At 51.8% G+C, this 21,241-nt stretch overlaps 1 protein-coding gene across 3 annotated transcripts in view; it reads left to right on the plus strand.

The window, feature by feature from the left end:
• map2k6 (mitogen-activated protein kinase kinase 6) overlaps positions 1 to 21,241 on the plus strand; it is a 45,346-nt gene that overhangs the window by 1,407 nt on the left and 22,698 nt on the right. Inside the window, exon 2 of one of the 3 annotated variants that reach the window (XM_039776287.1) lies at positions 3,708 to 4,112. In XM_039776287.1, the coding sequence (XP_039632221.1) occupies positions 4,097 to 4,112 (16 nt within the window). In that variant the 5' untranslated portion in view covers positions 3,708 to 4,096. Of the gene's footprint in view, positions 1 to 3,707; positions 4,113 to 13,977; positions 14,252 to 14,538; positions 14,661 to 21,241 lie in introns of those variants that run through there. The other 2 variants (XM_039776288.1, XM_039776289.1) reach the window with 2 other exon arrangements.

The raw sequence follows: 21,241 nt of genomic DNA on the forward strand, positions 1-21,241 counted from the left end.
GAAGAATAAAGTGTTGAGTACAGTACAGTGTCTTTAAAAGATGGGGTTCGCCTCCAGCAGCGAAAGTACCAAACTGGTGGTGCCCTGCCCTCTTAAAATCCGGAATTTAAAGGGCACTCCGGGGAACCAAGCTGGAAGGTGATTTAGGATGATTTTCCTTTTCCAGAAATGCCAAGTCTCCACCACTGACTTTGTGCACATCTAACGGTGATCCTTGTATAAATGAAAGGCCTCCTCTTTCTGGCGTCGCACACCTCTAAGCTGCTGTCGAAGTCTCTAAGCAGTCCAGTGAGTGTTGGTGGCCCGAAGCACTGCACCCCTATGGCATCATCAGATTTGTAGGGTTTACTGACTCGATATTGACTTTGATGATAAGCATATCGTGATACTCTGTACACCTGACAGTAAGTACCAATAAATCTGATAGTAGGCCATCCTGCCCACAAATCTTTGATTTCTTGAACCACTAAAGACCGTGTGGGCCCCCATTGGGCTGATTTCCTTTTAGATTTTGATTCCTCTTTGATTTTTTCTTTTCGCCAACCTTATTACATGTGGCCATTGAGTTCGCTGAAGCAATAAACTCAATTACAAAACTTCGAGAAACCGCCAGTCGTGAAGCGGAAGTCCCAGACGCACTTCCCAGAATGCCCACTAGAGGGGGACGTCCCGTCACAATCCCCGACCGGCGCGCTCTCTATGGATTCTTTATTTAATGAAAGGTCGATTCTTCACAAAAAAGAAGAAGCTCTGCAGTGGAGCACAAAGACACAACAGAATCGGCTGTAACGTGAAGGCAATCCAAAGCAAACAAGTGCCAAGAATCGTGAGGTCAAAAAACGAAAATCACAAAGCGCATAGAAATTAGGAAAAGCACAAACTTGTCACCTTCTCCTAAGCCTTCTTACTTTGCGCTCCATAGTCTTGTTTCCTCTTCACTTTTGGGTCATTGTTTTACGTTCAGGTTACTTTCATGTATTGTGTGCTTTGTGTAGTACGCCTTGGTCATGTCCCATGTGTTCTGTGGGTGGTCCCCCACCTGCCAATCCAGAGGGTCTCCCATAAGTCCAGGTGGTCATTCTCTATTAAGTGGTGAAGGGCTTATTAGGGACAGGGAGTGATTGGGGCCCAGAATGGCCAGGCTATGGTGGACGAGTTAGCCAGGACGTCGGGTCGGGTGCACCCTGCTCTTTCTGAAGGATGTCCAGGGATCTTTTATGAGCACACCTCTGATTTATGTCACCATTTCTACAACGTGGTGTCCCCATCGCTGCACTGGAATGCACACACAGACCACAAGGTGAGCGCCCCCTGCTGGCATCACCAACACACCCCTTTCAGAAGCCGCCCAAGCTTCTCCTGGATCGGGGGTGGGCAATGTTGGTCCTGGAGGGCCGCGGTGGCTGCAGGTTTTTGTTCCAACCCACCTTCTTAATGAGAAGTCCGTTATTGCTGATGACGCACTTATTGCTCAAGTGACATTTTGATGCTTCATTTTAGTGGTCTTGCTTGTTAAGGTTCCCCACCTTCGACTGCATATTTCAATCTTAAATGCCGCATTCTCTGTTTTAACAATAAGCTGTAAATGGCAAAGTAGCCAATAGCTCTCCATCTAACTTGTTTCCATTTATATCTGTGTGTGTTCATCGTGAACTGCTTAATTTAATAAAACACTTAATAGAAAATGTGACAGACTGACGATGATCCTTCTTAGGCTTCAGATCATTTGGATGAGATCCTACGACAGAAGACCTTGCATTGCCGAGCAGCCAGCCATCAATTTAAATAACGTCTGAGACTGGTAAGGATTGCTTTCTAATTAAGTAATTGGTTTGGGATGAAAACCTGCAGCCACGACCGACATTGCCCACCCCTGTCCTAGATGGTGGGTGCTGGTGGTCCCGAAACAGGCTTTGACTCGGGCTCTGACATGCAGGAGCTGTGGCTGCTGGCTACAACAGCATTGTAAAGGCAAGGACATCCCAGAGGGTTCAATGCCAACAATCTGCCATAGATGACGATCAGAAAAAGTCATTCAAAGGTGGAAAAAATGGCTGCACTGCTGCGTGTGTCCTGGCATTCTGTCACCTAGTCGAGACTTTGACTGGACTGAGTTGGCTCTGAACGCCAGCAGGCAGGCCCCTTTTTAGGTACCCACCCCTTTGCCCTTTCTTTGGTGCCAGTCCAGGTCACATTCACAGACCACTGTTTCAGCAAGGTGGGCAGCACAGTGAAGGTCTCGCTCACACTCGCACACACACACTTGTCTCTTCTGGCATTTAAGTAGATTACAACAGTCTGGACGAGAACAGGCCATTCAGCCCAACAACGCTCGCCGGTCCAATCTACTTGACTCTTCTAAAACAACATCAGGTCGAGTTTTTGAAGGCCCCTAAAGTCCTACTGTCCGCCACACTACTTGGCCCCTTATTCCATTGTGCAAAATTGAACTTTCACACAAACATTGGGAATTTTTTCTTACTTCACACAGAGAACCACAGACACTTGGACCTTTACCACTCCAGGGAGCCTCTGCGTCCGGTCACAGTGGTCCACTCCTACAAGTACTCATGGGGGGTCCACAGCAATGTCTGGTCTTATAACACAGAAACACTACAGAAGAAAGGCCAGAGCAGACTCTAGCAGACTGCACTCCATCATTGCACAAGGCAGGAACAAACCATGGACAGGGTGCCAGTCCAGCGCAGGGCGCACACACACACTCACTTACTCACGGGGGCCAATTTAGCGTCATTGCTACTTCACCTAACCTGCATGTCTTTGGACAGGTGGAGAAAACCTAAACCCACACAGACACGGGGAGAACAAGCAAACTCAGCGCAGGGAGAATCCAGGAGCAAATCCTGGTCTCCTAACTGCGAGATAGCCATGCTACCACTGCAGCTCTGGGCAGCCTTAATTTGTAAAATTCACATACATTAACTTAATGAGCGTGAAATTAAAAATGTAAAATGTATTGGATTAACAAGAGAATTTTAATTATTTCAATCCTGATTACAATGGCTTTAAAAATGATTACAGTATGAAAACCAGCAATCCGCTTAGCCTGGGCCAAAACTTTCTTTTTTTATATATAATAATCACAAACGCAATGGAGAACGTTGCCACTTTTCAAAACGCGATGTTTAATTGTGTCACTTTTCATGTAATTCTCACGCCAACCTTGTTGACTGTTTGAAATTTCTCCTGCGAATGACAGAGCGCTACAGTTATTTGGTGTATTATTTCAAAGCAGCGAAGAGCAGGGCCAGGGCGACAGAAATTACCGACAACAAAGTAATGAAGGTGCAAGCAGAACCCCGTCAAGTGGGCTCTACGTAAACGGGAATGTGCGGCTTCCCGTTTTGCAAAGAGCGGAAAAAGGCAGTAAGCGGCGACAAGCCCCGCCTCCTGCTGGATGGCGCTACACGGTGCTAGTCGGAGGGCCATCTCCTCTCTGCTTCGATTGGCTCAGTCCCGTGGCGTAGCCCGCCCTCTCGCTCAGGCGGCCGCTCATTGGCGGGCAGGCAGAGGCGCCGAGGAGTGATGTCATCGACTTAAGCTTCGGCTCACTGGAGTGCGCGAACAAAGTCCTGCACCTTCACTGCTGGGGGGGAGGGGGGTCGCCTCTTATTTAAGTTTTCATTTTTGAATTTCTTTCAGTCTGTTGGTTGGCTACCGGCCTTTTATTTTTTTTTCTTTCTCAGTCTTCGGCTATTTGGAGATCAGCTGACACGAAGGATCACATGCAGGAGGCCGCTACGCGAACACTGCTGCACGCCTGTGCGGGATCGCGTTGCACTTTCGCGTGGCTGCACAGCTAAGGGCTCGTCGGCCACCCCCTTGTAAAAAAAGGAAGAAGGAAAGCGTAACAGGCGGAGAAACAACCGAGCTGCAAGATCAGGAGCGTCTTAGGAAAGACGGCCGTTCATTCTCCACTGCGACCCAACCTCTGTTTTATGGTGTCGGAAAGCGAAGAGCTGCCCATTCGGATCTGAGAAGAAGCCGACGGCCAGCCAGTCCTCGATTCCCGGCGCCACGCTCCGTGCGCACCGACCTGCTGCAGGAGGTCTCGCTAAAGCTGTTGGGGTCGACCATGTCAAAAAACACAGGTGAGTGCAGCCGGTGCCGTTTATTCGTTTTCTGGGCTCCAGGGCGCCGTGCAATTTGCTTTTTGTTTCCCCCACCTGCGTGAGCGAATGCAGTCAGTGCACGGGAGGCGCGAGCGAATTGTTACGCAATGGTGTTTGCCCCCTTCCCCCCAAAACACACGCAAAGCGCCCTTTGCAGCAGATAGCCGAGCTTTCCCGGCGTTACGATCTCCTTGAAAGTCTTTATGTTGCTACGCAACGTGGGGGAGTTCTGAGCTAGGGATTTTGATTCTTGCGCAGCCGTCCGGATTAAATCACGCATGTGCGGCACTACCGGGCTACAGCCTTCCGCAAGTGGAATGCGCATGTGCGCCACAGGTACCTATAGCCCGCCCGCGTATTGATAGATCGGTCACTAGGTTACGAACTAAACTCCACCCCTGCAAACCACACACTCGTCCCGGGTCGGATGAGGTCAGCCTCCTTTTTACGGCTTTATAATCCCTTTAACCCGTGAATGGAGCCCTGGCTCCATTTAAGCGACCCCCGAGGTCACAAGTGAGTGTGTGAGTGAGTGGGTGAAGGGGCAAAGGAAAGCACATTTAATAGAGGGCACCTGCCTAGTGTGTCGCTGACAGTCCCCCGCTCAGCTTCTCTTTTCCATTGCTTGTGGTCAGTTCGATGTGTGTGGCAGCTGGTTGGGCTCCTTCCTTAAATGCACTCATTTCGTTGTGTATGTCTTTTCCATGTCGCTCGTCTTCCAGGTCCCCTCCCTGTGCTTATTTATGGCTTTCCAAAGACTCGCAGAGCGCGGCCTCGTTTCCATCTTTGGTGATGAATGGCCATTCTTTTTTTTTTTTTTTTTTTCTCCTCCTAATCTTTGGACTGTGAATCATTTTTCCTTTTAGTACTCCTGGATGATGAGGCTGATTCATATGCACGTTTTGTTTCCATATATTTTTCATTTGGATCGGGGTCCTGGTGAGGTAGGAGCCTGGTCTGGCAGCAAGGAACACAATGCAGGAAATTGCACATGCCCGCGTTCACCCAGGGCACAGTGTCGAGTCCCTAATCAGCCTAAGCTGCATGTTCTTTGGGCATCCGGGAGGAAAACCCCCGTGTGGACGTGGGGGGTTAGTGGGCATGCCACTTTCACACACACGACGCCGGGTAGTGGTATTTGTACCCGTGACACTCTAGACATGAGACAGCAGCACTTGTGCCACCATGCTGCCCAGATACTACAGATCATTAGATGGCAAACATGCTTTTGTGGGGGTTTATGAACGATTGTCAGACTTGGCTCGGGTATTTCGAAGCTCTTATCTCTCTGGTGTGCTCACCTGCTCTTTCGATGCCATGTCTGTCGGGTGGGGCTTCATGGATGTTATTTATTTGTTTTTTCCATTTCCTTCCCCTGCTGTGACTGACTGGCACTTAACTCCTGAAAGGAGGAGACCAGGACGGGTCCACCTGCTGCCCGTGTGCTCCAGGCGCATTCACAGGACCGCATCGTCTTGTGCCAGACGGTGGGCCTTTGACTTTAGGGGTCCTGAATGGCTTTCTACAGTCACCCCACTAGTTTAAGTGTAGTTTGGGGGCTTTGTCCTCTTTGTCTGAAGTCGGCCCTCAGTGTCTCCAGGGTTCATTTGTCTTGTCCTGGCAGAATTAGTCCCATTTTGGGGCAGCGTTGTAGACCAGGAGCTCCCAAAAGGAGTTCCCACCTGGCAGTGGGTGGCAGCCCCACTGCCACCTCAAACTGGGTGGGCTGGCTCTTCAGGCCTCCCTCCTGGTCACTGGCCCAGGTGAAAGCGTGCCCATGGCCTGTCATGCCTTCTTCCTTTTTCATGTTTGCTCGTTTTGGCACCCGGAGTGTTGTATTTCAAGCCCGAAGCCCACTTGACATGGAGGGTACTTTAAAGGCCATCCATTTTCGGTTGCATGCTGGCGCACTTTGCCGTGATTTACGCTTTCTGGACTGTCCAGAGCATCGGTCAGAGTGAGGCCACAGTGGGGGGTTTGCCAGGCGCACATGAGATGGGGAGAAGGTGGGTGACCCCTGCCATCTTACAAACATCCATTTACATCTTTGGCAGATCAGCCGACGTGGAGTTGAAAGCGAGCGCAGAGCCGCCGATCATCTTGTTGGGTTTTCTAAACGTTCGTGCCACCCCCTGACCTGAGCCCCCCGGTGTGGACACTGGCCACTGCCACCTGGTCACACTCTGTCGACACATCGGTAGCAAATGACTGAATGGAAACGAAAGTGACGCTTTATTCCTTGTAGTTTTTGTTTACCGGAGGGTATGCGGCCCACCGTTTTCTGCCTGGCTGTGCGACTGAGCCCTTGAGAGGACCGCCGTGCCGTGCCATGCCATGCCGTGCCGTGCCATGCTGTGCCGTGGACTACGTCTGCTTACTCGTTCCTTAAGCGGGCTGTGGGCGGAGCAAACTGCACCTGTTGACCGGGGTCCGCTAACCCGACTACGTTGTAAAGCAATGCGCTGCTCCTTTCATTGATGTCAAACTCCCCGCATTGTTCTCATGGCCGCTGCCGCCACCACGCACCCATCACAAAGTTTTGGCGAATAACCCAACACGACATGGCACCTGCGTTTATTCTTATCTTGGCAGCCCCGGGTGTACGGCGAGAAGCTCAGAGCAAAGCCAATCGGAAAGGAGCATGTCATGTCTGGTCACAGAAACCCATTAATAAAGTGTCACTTTAGTTGTCACCGATACGTTGAAATGGTATGATCAGGTGACAACAGCGGCCGATCTTTGGGGGCTCAGGTTGGTTGCAGCACGTGAAGGACCACACACAAGAAAATGGCTTGTTGTCAGCTTTGTGGTGGCCAATGGTGACATTTTAATGACATCGGGGTGTTTTACCAAATGGGGGCTCCATGAGTGGACCCCCATGTATAAACCTGGAGTTTTTTTAACCGGGGGTCACTCGCCTCGTCCCGGTTTAGTGTGCTCCCATAAACGTGCTCGTTGTTCCAAAGACCACCAGTCTCATTCTAGAGGAGGACAGACGCATGTGACAAACTGCTCTTTGGCACAACCCTGCTGCCGGTCGTTATGAGGCCCTTCCTGTGTACTTTGTGGTGTCGCCTAATGGTGACATTGCTGGGGCGTGTCGGGTGTCACCTACAAACCCAACTGGGCTGCGTGACATTTTAAACTGGGCGGGGTGGGGGGGTGTCACTTGGACCAGGCCCATTGCAACGAAACCAGCAGTGTGTGGTTATGTGATCTTGTGCCGCTCTGCTGGTCCCTTCTGCTCCCCCTCACTTGGCACTGTTGTGGTGCCAGCTCTGTTTATTTAGTCTGCTTTGGCCCAACATCTCTGCGTTCGTCTGTCCGGCCTGAAAATAAAAGTCTGTGCCCGCTCTGCTCACCCGCTCGGCTCGCTCGCTTCAAAACAAACACTGCCAGGTTGGAGGCCTTCCTGTTGACTTTGTCTTCTGATTGGGTGGATGCTTGTGGTCATGGCAACTGAAGAAGGCCTTCCTATAAAAGTGGCGAGTGCTTCGGTGCCGGCTGGGCATTGTTTGCATTATGTGGGCAGCGGATGAGCGGGTCCCGCTGTCGACGTTCGGAGCGAGCAGACGGCGAAACTGCTGTGGCGGATGGGCACGGCTCCGCTCTGGGGCTGCTATTTTTAGTGCTCCGGGGGGACGGGGCAGCTTTGCGGCTCCAAAGTTGTTTTCATGTTTTATTTTTAACAAACACAGCAAAGCTTTAATTTTATTGTGGGGCAGGGGGGGGGAGAAGCTACCAGCCAGGCTAAAATGAAAAATGGTGTGCCAGGCTGATGTCTGCTGCCCGCTGTGTGCCATCTGCCCCCTCGGACGTCAGCTGGCGATCGTCACCTTATCTGGGCAGTCTGATTTGTCCGTGTGTTCTTTCAGCTTCTTGACGTTGCACTTCTCGAGTCTGCCAGTCATCTTCGGCTTTTTCACTAATCAAGTTGATGTAAATGATTATATAGCGCCTTACAGTCCGCATCAGAAAGCCCCCCGCCTGCTGCTGCCCCCATTGGTGTACGTCGAGTACTTGTGGATGTGTTTATCTGAGAAGACTTTCAGCGGGTCTCCTTATGAATGCCAACAAGTGAGAACCCCCTTTGGGGGTCCGGTCCTCATGTGGAACGCCTGTGAGGTCTGATTTGCCTTTAGCTTACTGACGTGGAGGAGAACGTCAAGGTGGCACATGTTTTATTTCTGAGTGTAGTTCGTGAATTGAGGTGTATTTTGCTTGACATGGCAGAAAGTGCGCCAGCAGCTCCTGTTGCCACTCTGGCCATGGCACCAAAGAAGAAAACAAACTCGAAGCTGAGGAAGATTGTGCACAGCATGTCTGACTCGATCACGAAGGCTGCGTCCTTCTGCCCGTTGGGCACCCAGCTAGCTGGGTGTTTTCAAAGACTGTGTGTTCCTATTAAATCCTGTCCGGCCCACCCGCGCGCCCTCCTTGTGAAGTTTGCATGTTTTGCCCGTGTGTCTCATTTCTCTGTGTGAGTGACGGTGAGCCACCTTATAAACTGTCTTTGCTTGCCCTCTTTGGGACTTGTCGGTGTTTTGACAGGTTACCCCCACCCTCCCAGTGGGCACTTTTGGGACCTCTCTAGTTCCCAACAGTTGGGGGCCATTATGGTGTGCTCCCATGACCAACAGTCATGTAGGGTGACGTCCCCAGTGACTCAGTCCAGCCAGCCGGTGACTCAGCCTGACTAAATCAAACAGGTGGTTCTAGCAGGCTGTCATTTTAAAGCAGGACAAGGAGGGAGAAAGAGCTGGCAGCGGGCACCTGTGACATGCCAGTCTGAGCAATTGGGGATGGGGGTTGTATTCTGCCCAGTTTCAGCAGTTGTTACCTCAGAAGGGTATCCTGATCAGACAAAGGGGTGATCACCACTCATCCAACATGGAGGGCAGGAACTTTAATAGCCAAGATGGGCGCCTGTGTCTGAGGCTAGGAAATGACTCGGACCTTCATCCAGGGGGTCTCCAGGTGGCCCTATGAGCTGATGACTCCGGTGTTTTGAGGGTCTGCCACTTGAACGAGGAGTTAAAAGGGCGCATCTCGTGGCTCTGCTCCATCGAGACCCAGTTGTCCTCCAGAACTGCATGTGGCATGATGGAGCCCGTCAAGTCCTTTGGAATTATTTTTGTGGGCTCCTTCACTCCGAACGACCTTCTGGAGGAGCTCTGGGGTTATCCGTCCATGCTGTGTAAGCTCTGGGGGGATTCTGGAAAGCCCCGGGATCCTATGGTGGGACGACGTCTGTAGTTGAATTAGCTGGGCTTTGATTCCTCTTCTCTGCGGCCGCCTCCACACCCCTGTCGTCGTCTTCTTTAAAGACACACACACATCTATTTGTCTCCATTTTACGTTTCGCTGCCAAAAACGGAGACTTTTGAAAACGCCCGCTTGGCGCCACAGCATGGATGGATGGATGGGTGGAAATGTCCAGTTTGGACTCTCCTTGGCCTGTGCTTATTACGTGGCCCCTCCTTAATGGGGTCCTCCTGCTCATGACAACCTCGCCTTCCCTGACTCATCACCCTCGATGGAAGGAAACTGAATTCCAATATGTCCGACCCCGAGGAGTGGCTTTCCGTGGCGTGTGTCACCCGTATGCATCGCAGCTTGGGTTTTTGGTATTTGCCATTGCTGTTCTCCATGTAGGAATGCCAGCTGAAAACGAACGTCTGGCATGGAGGACACGTCCTCCTCTTCCCGTTTGTGCCGATGTGCGCGCTCAGTGCCGGCGAATGGCTCTCGTGTGTTTTTAGTGTCTTTTGTAAATGAGATGAAAGTGCAAGTGTGGAGCCGTGCTTGACGCGCACTCAGACTCTCTTTGGTCTCCCCCTGATGTCCTCCTGGCACAGCTCCGTGTTGATCTCGCCTTGCGTGCCACCTCTTTCTAATGGACGGTGGCAGGAGCTCCCTGGGGGTCCAGTGAAGGAAGCGGTGGGCTGACCCTCCTGGACAAGTTGAGAGCTGCCTGAGGTCTTCTCCACTCGCGGTGATCACTCGGACTGTGAAACGGTGGATTGTTTGGAGAGGTTTGGAAATTGTGAAGGCCTCAGAGGTGTGCTGGTCTCTCACACACACACACTTTTAGCAACAAGGACCATAGCAGACTAAATGTCTGAGGTTTCCACAAGAGGACATCTTGAGACGATGTCCCATCTAATGAGGTGCCAATCCTCTGCACCCGATTCTGATTGGAGGTGCTGCTCCATGGAGGGCTGCACACACATTTAGGGTCATTTCAGTCCTATGATGGACAACTTCATCTTTGTCTTCTTCAAATTTGTATCTTCCCACTTCTGTGTTTATAGGCCCTGATGTGATTTTTCCGGCCAGGTGCCTTTCCTGACGTCAACCCTTCTACAGTATAATGGACTATAAAACGTAAAGGTGGCCAGGTGTGTGTGTGGCATGTCCTTCATCTGTCCGTGCTGCTTCAATGAAGATCAGATGTCCACATGTGTTTTAAAAAGAACAAGATGACACTTTAAGGGGGGGCACTTACTTTCTCACATGACTTTTTCACAAGCACTTTCAATTCGAGAGTGTGTGTGTGTGTGTGTGTGTGTGCGCGCGCGCACTGTTGAGGCCACAATTCCACATCCATCTTGGCTCAGATCCATCAAGCTCCAGATTCCTTGACTTGTCGCTCGTCGGGTTGCCAAGCAGTTCCTGAGTTCTGTCGGTCAGAGGGTCTCCTTCAATTTCATTTACAAAGATTTTTCTCCAAAGTTTTGATTTATTTCATCAGTGTGACCACCAAGCCCAACCCATGTCTCAGATTTTCGGTGGGTTGCCATACACCAAGCTGACGGTGTCCTTAAACAGCACAGAGGACTCTGGGAATCGGTGTCTTTACTCTTAGTGAGTGGCTAACTGGGACACGACTTAATGGGAGGAATTCTGAAGGAGAAGAGGGAGCAGCACCTGGCAAGGACAAGACCGGCAGAGGAGGGAGGTCGTGTTTGACTAACAGGCTGGAATTCTAGGAGGAGAGTGGAGCAAATGAGATGATCGATGTGGACTTTCAGAAAGCATTTGATAAGGTGCCACATGAGAGGGTGGGCATCAAACTAAAAAGTGGCAGTTCAGGGTATGGAGTGTAGATGGGTGCAGAATTGGCTCAGACACAGGAAGGGTGATGGTGTGAGGAACCTCATCAGAATTAAGAGTGGTGACCAGCAGGGGGCAGTGCAGGGGCTGCTGGTATTTTTAATATCTGTAAATGATTAAGATAGGAACATAAAGAACAAGATGGTGAAGTTGGCAGATGATACCAAGATAGGTGGATTGGCAGATCATCTGGAATCCATCACATCATCACAGAAGGACTTGGACAGCAGACAGGCTTGAGCAGATGACATTTAATGTCAGGAAGTGTAAAGAGTGATGAGGAGGAGTTAGGAGTCGTAGTGGACTCTAAGCTATCAATGTCCAGTCAGTGTTCAGAAGCCATGAAGATGGCTAACGGGTTATATGGCGCCTTGACGTGTGGAGTACAAGTCACAGGAGGTGACACTCGGGCTTTATAACACACTGGTGAGGCCTCATCTGGACTCCTGCGGGCAGTTTGGGTCTCCATAAAGACACAGCAGCACTAGAGAGGGTCCAGAGAAGAGCGACGAGGCTGATTATGGGGGGCTACAGGGGGTGAGTTAGGAGGAAAGATTCAAAGAGCTGAGCCTGAAGGAGATGAAGAGGAGACCTGACTGAAGTGTGCAACATGATGAAGGGCATTAGTCCAGTGGATCAGACGGTGACTTTAAAACGGGCTCATCAAGAACACGCGGGGGGACACAGCTGGACACTTGTGAAGGGTGACTGTCACACAAACATCAGGAAGTCTTTCTTTACGCAAAAAACAAGACACTTGGAATAAGCGACCAGGTAGTGTGGTGGACAGGAGGACTTGAGGGGCTTTCAAAACTCGACTTGATGTCATCGTTTTAGAAGAATGAGGAGGAGAGGACTGGCGAGCTTTGGTGGGCTGAGTGGCCTGTTCTCGTCCCAGCTGTCTACACTGTCTTAAGTGCTAGGACTAGATATCCCACTCAGACTCGCATAGAAGGGTCTACCAGTAGCACCAGTGACGTCTCATGGTTTAGACAATTAGGGGAAATCGAAAGAACGGAGTCGAGAGCTTGTGAAGAGCCTCAGTGTTCCTCCAAAGTGCCACAAGAAGCCATACCATCAATTGGTTCCCTTGGCGTCGTTCAGGAGGAGGCACAGATCGACTCCAGGGGAAGAACGACGTTTGTTCTGAGAGGTTGAGCAGAAAGAGTTGAAAGGGTCCTCATCCAGCCTAAGTGGGCACTTCCATCACCATGGCTACCAAAGAAGCGACCGTCACTCCATCTGGAAATCCTGAAGCAACACCTCACAACGTCCACCAGGAAGCTAAAGGACGGTCATTAATGGGTCTTCAGGCGACAATGTGATGGCATCAGAGTGGCTGTCACAAACCCCTGGTCTGAATCCAGTGGAGAGTCGGAGAACTGAACTGAAGAGACGCGTCCAGGCAAAGAGGTCCACCTGGTGGAACTCTTAGAGAAACTTGTAGAATGCGACCCTAAGCATTTGACGGCAGGTTAAGAAATGAAAAGGCAAGGCCACCAAATGCCGACCTGCTGTATGGAAACACACCGACAGTCTGATAAATCTGTCATCATCATCGTCACTTTGGAGACCAAGTCTTCAGGAAAATGAAAAAGAGGCACACAAGACCACCTTAACAGCATCCTAGGACCCTGTTCAAAACAGAAACACACTCGGGCATCAGAAACATTGTGGGCCCCTGTGCTCTAGTGCCCATTGTGCCCACATGTTGAGGAGGCCCCACTGACGCCAAACACCTGAACTGTGTGGTGATGCCATGTGTGTGTGGTGCTGGGGAATTTTCAGTTTGAGAGTTTAAAGCCAAGCTGGATGGAATCTTACGGCCTCAACCGTATTTGCCTGTTGCGTGTGTGTGTCTCTGTGTGTGTCTTTTATGATTTCACACGTTCTGAGGGGACTAGCAAGTTCAAGAATGTCACTTTACTGGGGACACATGACGGTGAACGTGAACTTCATCATGGACTTTAAGAGCAGATAAACGAGTAGATGACTTGAAATCCCCCAGGGTTGATTTTTCTTTGCGCCCAATCACGTCTTGGTTTACATTTACCTGCATGGCAGACAGACCCTTTTCTCCAAAGCGACTTACAAAAGAGTGAGACATAATTGAGTGACTTTGGGCCAGGCCCGGTTTGTTTGACAAGCCCCAGCCTAATGTCACTTGGTTGTGTTGGCCTCTTTTGTCCAAGAAGGCCCTAATGATGGAGCAGTTCGCACCATCTGTTCCAGTTCAGGCTGCCGTTTTTAGATCACCGTTTTTTAATTATCATTATTATTATTATTATATATAATATAATTTTTTTTTGCTCGCTCTGCCCAGCCCCATTCAGAATGCAATCACCCAGTAACCCAGATGATGCCTGTCTGATGTGTTTTTTTTTTTTTTTCCTTGTTGTTTCTTTCCGGTTATTGAGTTGCTTGCCCGTCTCGTTGCTCCGACTCGTTCGGTTGTTCTTTCTGGGCGACTGTGATGACGTCACGTCCTTGCCCTTTCTTGTGAATTGAAAGGACGCGTCCTCGGAGGTGTTGACGTCACAGGCTTGCCGGTGTATCTTCCGGAGGCGATTTTTTTTTATTTTGCATGCACTCGGTGCCCTGCACAGGCTTCCGGTGAGTGACGTGACGGAGCACGCCACCTCCTCTCGTCCGCCTCGCCCCGCCCCCAGCGCAGTACCAGCAGCCTGTCTTGGCTGCCCAGCTCCGCCCCCTGGCTTGCCTGCCTAGTTACCGGTGCGACTGTGTGGCGGCGAAGCCGGAATTGTGGTGTTCGGTTAAATCGAAGCGCGTTGCTTCCGTCTGAGGCATGCCGGGCTGCAGCGGCAGCGTGCCTACGAGGAGCTGGACGTTGTAAGGCTTTTAGTCTTCTGCTTTTGAGCGAGCATTTTTTTTCCCCTGATTTCTGTAAAGTCCCCCGAAGCAGCTGCATGTTCTCCACTTCCGCTTAAAGGTGTGTCCCGCCCGCGGGGTCGTTTCTGGCAAATCGATGGACAAAAAAGAAGGCAAGTATGACGTGCTATGTCCCGGCCGATCGAGCGAGAAGCGCCGTGGCCTCCTGTAGTCGGGGGTGGGGGTGGGGGTCGTTTGGTTGGGCGCTTGGCCCACTGGAGCGGGCAGGCAGGGGTGGGCGGGCTTCGAGCGCTCCGATTGCGTGTCGGCGGTGACCCCCAGGTGTGTGCGCTGGGTGTGCCCTCGCGTGGGCGGCCAGGCGGGCTGCGCCTTTGTTCTAACGGACAGGTGCAGGTTGTGGCTTGGCGTGCGTGGCGGGCGGTGTGCACTTGCAGGTGCCACTCGTTGACTTGGGAGCCAGTGAGGTGACTCTGGGGTTTCGGTGACCGCGAAGAATAAACGAGTTAAGGAAACGGACTTGTGTGCAGTCGGGAGTCGGCGTTACGTCAGCAGGTGTAGTAGGTGGGTGTTGGAGGACCTACAGAATTGGGGTGAAGGCTTTGATCACAAGGGCAGTGCAGCGATTAACGTTACTGCCCCTCCGAGGCAGAGTTCAGATCTCAGTCCCAAGGCTGCCCTGGACTGCCCCCCCATATCTGTGGGGGCTTTCTTGGAATCCTTCACCTTCAAAGAGCTGCAGCTGCCTTGTGAGGGTCTGTCGCAGCCTGCCTGTGATTTGCCCCCAGGTGCTTCCTACCTTCAATCCAGGGCTGCTGGGCACAACCCTCAAACGAGCATGAAAGGCCTCGCCCTGTGAGCTTTATATGCAAACCCAAACCAGGCCAAGGGGGGTGTGTGGTGGGTGTGGGGGGGGTGTCTTGCTGTTGTTTTCCCAATTTTATATTTTTTTTCCTTTCCTAGCACATTGTTTCTTCTTTGCATGCCATTTCTCTTTTATTCACAGGAGCATACAGTTCAATTTCAGGGGTCCTGACACGTCCACAAGCCCACCCAGGGTTTCAGGTGATGAACGTGCAGTGTAGGTTGCAGGTACTTTTCAGCTCTGAGCGCACTTGTCCGTGCGCTTTGGTTGACCGTTCAGCGACGTATTTAATTATAAGATTAGTTCAAGTCCAGAGCTACGAGGAGGCCGCAGGCGCCGCCGATCCTTTTCATTTTCAGAGAGCTGGGAATGCTTTGGGGATGTTGGAAATCGTGAAAGGAGTTCATGCCGCAGGGTCCCAATGCCAGGACTCGGCTGGAGTCTCATTCAGGGCGGATTGCACCCTAATGCCAGGACAGACACGCGGAATGAGTGGTGTGGTGCAGCGCAGGACGTGGGGGGGTTTGGGGGTCCTGCAGATCCCGACTTTGGACCGTCTGGGTGTGAATCATAGGGTGGACGAGCGCGTTGACATGTGGCCTGCTCTCGTCACCGTCTTTCTAATGTTGTGGGGGTGGCCGAGTCCCTTTAGACGTCTGCCTCAAGGTTTGGGTCCCCGACACTGTGATTGTCACTTGCGTTTGCTTTTTTTTTTTTGGCTGATGCTTCATGCCAGGTGTGCCCCCTCTGCGCTCTTCTTCTTGGTACCCTTGGCTGGTTCCTTTTTATTAACTATTTATTTATTTTGGTGGTCTCTAAATCTACTCCAATAAGATTTAATCAATCTTAAACTTCAATGGATTAAAGAGTTTGATGCGCCCAGAATTGGATTAACACCACAGTGCATCGGAGTACCTTCACGCAGGTCAGCGAGGACCTCTGACCCGGTTTGGGTGGTCTGGCGCCAGCCTGGTGGTCATCTTGCTGTGTGGTTCTGTGTCTCCATCTGGCTGGAAGTTGCTCCTCCATAGTGCTGTGTGTATTACTGTAAAATGCTTTCTGAAAACCACGGGACTGCTTAGCGGCACCTCCACACCTCCACTTCATTTTTGTAGGGTTGTTGTTCTGCGTGCCAAGCATCCCGTTATTCTAGGAGATCTTGTCCATTTTGTCTTTTGATTCCTACTGGTTTATAATCTCCGTTAGCTCAACCCACCGCATGTCGCAGCGGGCAGGCAAAAGATGAAGCAGGCTGGGCCTTGTGTTGTGCTTCTGAAGTTGTGCCCGCTGCTCTGCCCGCTGCTCTGCTGTGTTGGATTTTTGCTCAGTTCCTGTCCTCATTCCTGCTGCTCTTCAAGTTCCTACATGAAGCAGATGAGAATCTCATGTTTGTTTTTTTTTTTTTTTTTTCCCTTCTCCTTCTGTTTGTGTGTCCGTATAGAAATTCCTCCTGAAAGAAGTGGGAGTCTGCCTGTTTGTCCGGCTTATCTCCTTTAGTTTTGACTGAAGCATCCCGCCCCCCGAGCCATATGTGCAGTGGGGGGCTTCTTATCTGCTCATAGCGACTGCCCCCTCCCCACTGCCCTAACGCAGCAGGCGCTCTCAGCCGAGGTGTGCGCCAACGTCTGGCACAGAGCTACAGAGCTCTTTGGAGAAGTGACCTGGGTGGGCCGTGCCCATCCTATATGTGACGATGTCTGGTTTGGTGAGGTCACATCACTGAGGGGCCACACGAGTGCGCGTCTTAGAGCCTTAGGTGGACATTTGTGACATTCACACCATCTTGAAACTGACCCTTCCATTTATGTCGATCAGTTCCGTTGCTTTTGGTTTTCCAATTGGAGTTTAGGCAGGTCAGGTGACGTCCCCAGGGTCACACTTTGAACCCACAACCTCGGGGGTGGAAGTCCAAAGCCTTAACCCCTGGAACTAACCGTGGTGTGCTGGTCAGCGTCGGTGGTTTGGGGCGCAAGCTCCACATGGGCATCCATGCTGTGTCTTGATACATTGCTTCTTCCTCTTCTTCTTCTTCTTCTGCCTCTTCCTTTTCTCCTTTTGTCTTCCTCTTCTTATTCTTCTTATGAATGCAGTGGGCACAACTTACCACTTGTGAGTTCGTTGGACTCCCTGCCCGGTCCTGGTGGCCGTTGTTCTGTCACTCAGTAGCACATTTTAAATGCGAGCGCGCCCAAGTGATTCTCTGGAATGTTCCCAGTATTTTGGAGGCTGCACACACACACACACACACACACACACACACACACACACACACACACTCAGCCCTGGACATTCTCCTCGCCACTCTGCAGTTCCCTGGCCCTCTGGTTGTTCTGCCCAGCCGCCCGTCTGCTGTATTTGTTTGACGGTGGGCCGCAGTTCCACTTGTCCTGCTTTCCTCCTTCCATGTCAAGCTGAGTAGGGACGGCTCCCCTCTTGCTGCTCTTCCACATCTCTTGGGGGGACTCGGACCCCTTGGCCAGCCTGTTCTCCTTTCACCTTCCACTCAGCACTCCCCCTTTTGATATTGGTGCAGATTGCCCTTCTGTGCCCATTTATTGGGTATGGTGACCGAGGGCACCATTTGTAGCCTTTGAAAAAGCAGTTTGCTCTTGGAGGGGTCCAAATGTGGGGGGCATGGCAGCGGGGCACTCATCACCCACCCTGAGGGTGCAACAACAAATTGGAATTTCACAAAGTCTGAGCCCCCCATTGAAACTCTCTTATATTCTGGTGAGATCTGAATGCTTTTGCACAGGATGCCTCTTTATGGGTTTATTGGACGGACAGACAGACAGACAGACAGACAGACAGACAGACGTGTGCCCGACGGAGGGTTGGGGTCCTGGTGACACTGCCTGGAGGTGCCGCATGATTAGAGAAAATATAAGGGACAGTCACAAAGTATCTGCCTTTTTTTTTTTAACTCTTATTTATTAAGATTTTTTTAAAACAAGTGACATCCTTTTTTCTGCATCGTCACATTCCGAGGGTCCAGAGATCAGGAGGGTCCTCGTGGGATTTGTCATCCGATTTCTCACCAAAGATCCCTGAATGCGCGACAGCAGCTTATGGCGGGTCAGCCCCCATCGTCCTACAAAGTCAAATTCTGGAGCGAGCAGGGGGTCCATTGAAGGAGACCCTCGCACTGGGACGGCCCGTGGAAGCGACTTCCACAGCAATGAGTGAGAGAGTCGAGGGTTTAATTTTGTCAGGCAGAAGAATTGAGTTTCCTAAACAGCTGAAGAAATGGGCATTAGGCAGGTGCAGTTTGGGAAAATAAGACGGGCATTTCAAAGGGCAGTGCCAGATGGTTGCCAAGAATGCTGACGCTATGTCAGGAGGCCATGAGGAGAACTTGGAGGTCGTTCAGTGACTGGAGATGGGGGGTCTACCGCGGAGGTCCCGAGTCCAAAATGGAGTCAATGCAGTGGAAGCACAAGTCACCCAAAGACAAAGTCACAGCAGGGGTCCTCTGGGACATTGAAGGACTTTCACTGCTGGAGTTCATGCCACACAAGACCACCATAACCGGTTATGGAGAGCTACGCCAAGACAACGAGGGCTTTGGGGGAGTCGATCAAGGAGAAAAGACGAGGAAGACTCCGAGCAGACCTGCTGCTTCTTCACACCAAGACGCCCGCCACTTCATATGGCACGTCGGTCACAGGCTGCCACCGAGAAGGAAGGTGGGCCCCACCCGCTGAGCCGCCCACCCTACTGCCCTCCGATCAATTCCTGTTCCGAGGTTTGTGGAGGAAGACATCAGGGCAGCCGAGACCCCCCAGTCTGAAGGGCAATCAGAAGGTGGGAAGCGGATGAAGTGTTTGGAGGTCTCAGGTGGGGTTGGGGTTGTGGTTGGGGCTGGTCGTGTGCCCCTTTGTGCTCCCCGTCTCTGGCGTCTCCACGTTGTTGGTGGCATTGGAGTGCAGGTTCAGGGGGACCACCGCAGTCGGTGTGTGAGCATCAAATACAGAAAACAGCTGCGTGTCCCACCCTCTGCATTCAGCTGGGTCAGCGGTCCTGAGATCCGCTCTCTCTTCACAACCTCCGCACCCCTCGTCTGGCCTCGCTCAGGGTCCTACCCCTGCCACCCCCATGTTGGCACAGTCCTCTCCTGTCTTTAGCTCCTCTTATCTCGGGGGCACTCCATTCGTTCCCCCCCCCCCGGTCCTTGTGCTGTTTTCACAGTCCCCTCCGAGGGGCCGCGTCTCGCTCCTGTGCTCCGCCTCACAGATTTTCACCTTTGGTTCGTTTAGAAGCCCCCCAGAAGTTGTTCTGTTCATGTCTCATTTTTTTTTTTGGTCACCTCTGCTGTCATTCCACGCGTGTCCCCCGTTTTCTCCAAGACGACTCCACGTTGTACCCCCACTTTGTGGACTTGAGCTTCTCCCCCCACTTTTATGGCACGCGGCCCCCTCTCCCACAGCTCTCGCTTCATCACTTTTGCTGTCTTGACTTTCAGTTCCACTTCACGAGATGACTGGCATACGAGAGCTGGACGCCCCTCTGGTTGCCATGTCTGTCGGACTCCATAGAGCCCTGGCACAGGCCCACCTCCTCTTCAGGCTTCTCGGCCATCTCCACAGGCACTCCCTTTTGTCACCGCCAGTGGTCCTGCTGGTCACGTGCATGTGACCGTATACGTAAGTGTGGTGGCCGCTCTTGCTGGTGTGTCACTTTCCTTCGAGCGGGTCGACGTGCTCGTGAACTTCTCCTCCTCTTGGATTTCGTGTTCAGCCCTTTGTGGTTCTCCTTTGCCATTTTCTTGGTCCTCACAGTGATCCCCTCGCACTTGGTGTGCCCACCACCGTTGGCTTGAAGGTAATAAATAAAATGAGGTCACCAATAGGGTGGGGGTGTTGTGTGCCAGGTGGATTTTGTTGACATTTTCTCCTAAAGGTTGGCATTCTGGGCTCTGAAAAGGCGGCCATTGGAAGCGCAGCATGTGGGCCGTGGCCAGTAGACGGCTGGCTGGTGGTGACGCGCCACTCCTTTGGCTTGTTTGTTTTTGTTTGTGGGCATCACACCCCCACCTAACTTAAAATGTCCAGCTTGAGCAGGGCCTTAAAGAATTCATGCGTCCCACCAGTGCTGCCAAGGGGGGCTTGTACCCACGCCTAGAGCTCCAGGAGACGATTTTGTTGGGTCTTGTGTGATGCTTGGCCAGGCCGTGAGTTTGTCGAGCAGAGCAGCTTCATGGTGTTCGTGGTTGTGGGCTCTGTGGTCCGGCGAAGTTGAGATTTGAAATCGTGTGACGTCCCCAGAGTCCCCGCGTCGCGCATCTTCAGCCTCAAACGACAGAAGAGGTGGCGAGTGTCGGACGCCCTGGGCCGGCGGTCACCCAGAGTCGGTGACTTCAGCGCCCGCCTCGCCTCACGACGTTTAGGGTGTCGCTTGATGTGCCGCCTTGTTGCTCTTATTTCCAGGTTGTCCTTCCCAGCCTGGAGTTTGAACTTTTTGGCTCAATTTATAAAGCGATTCTCGTGTTGCTGGGGGGCTGCCGGTGACCGGGAAGTGGTTTGTGCTGTTTAAACAAAGTGGTTTATGGTCCCCAACCCCGTAGCCCCCCTACACGCGGGACCCTCCTGGACCGTAAAAACATTTTTAACGTCGTGTTTTCATTCCAATGGGTGGAATATAAGGCAGCGGTGACCGCGGCGGCAGGCCACATGAGTGGGACGCGTCGGTCATCATGTCACATGATCCCCTCGTCCTCATCTTGCACTCCGATGACAAGTGTGTGCGTGTTGTTGAGCGGAGTGGCCGCTCTGCTGTGCCTGTCTAACCGAATCCACTGTAAAATATCTGACCGATGTCACTTTGTGTCCAAAGCCTGCTGCTCAAGGGTCCTCCCTTCACTCTGCGTGTCGTAGCCCCCCGAATGGTCACATTTCTGCCCACCACCCTAACCTCTCGCCTGTGGGGGAGGAGCTAAAGCTTTAGATTTGTCAAATATTTCGATCTCCGGCTTTTGATGCATCTCGACGTTTTAGGGTCCCCCGATACTGAAAATCTCGGTGAAGAGGGGTGTGTGTGTGTGTGTGAGGACAGTCCAGAGCTGAAACGGCTGGATGGACAAACGCCAAAGTCGAAACTTCAGCCCATTATTAGCTGATAAACCAAATGAGACCCTCGAGAGGACCCCTCAGACACCACAACGATGACTCCTTCTCGTCAGTTGCCGTCGTGATGACCCCTTTAATGATCACAAAGATCAGAGCGGTGAGTGAGGACTGAAATGGTAGAGAAGAGTTTGGGTGGTAAGTCGGATCGGGGGGCA

The sequence above is a fragment of the Polypterus senegalus genome, chromosome 13 (genome assembly GCF_016835505.1).
Source record: "Polypterus senegalus isolate Bchr_013 chromosome 13, ASM1683550v1, whole genome shotgun sequence".
NCBI classification, from domain to species: Eukaryota; Metazoa; Chordata; class Cladistia; order Polypteriformes; family Polypteridae; genus Polypterus; species Polypterus senegalus.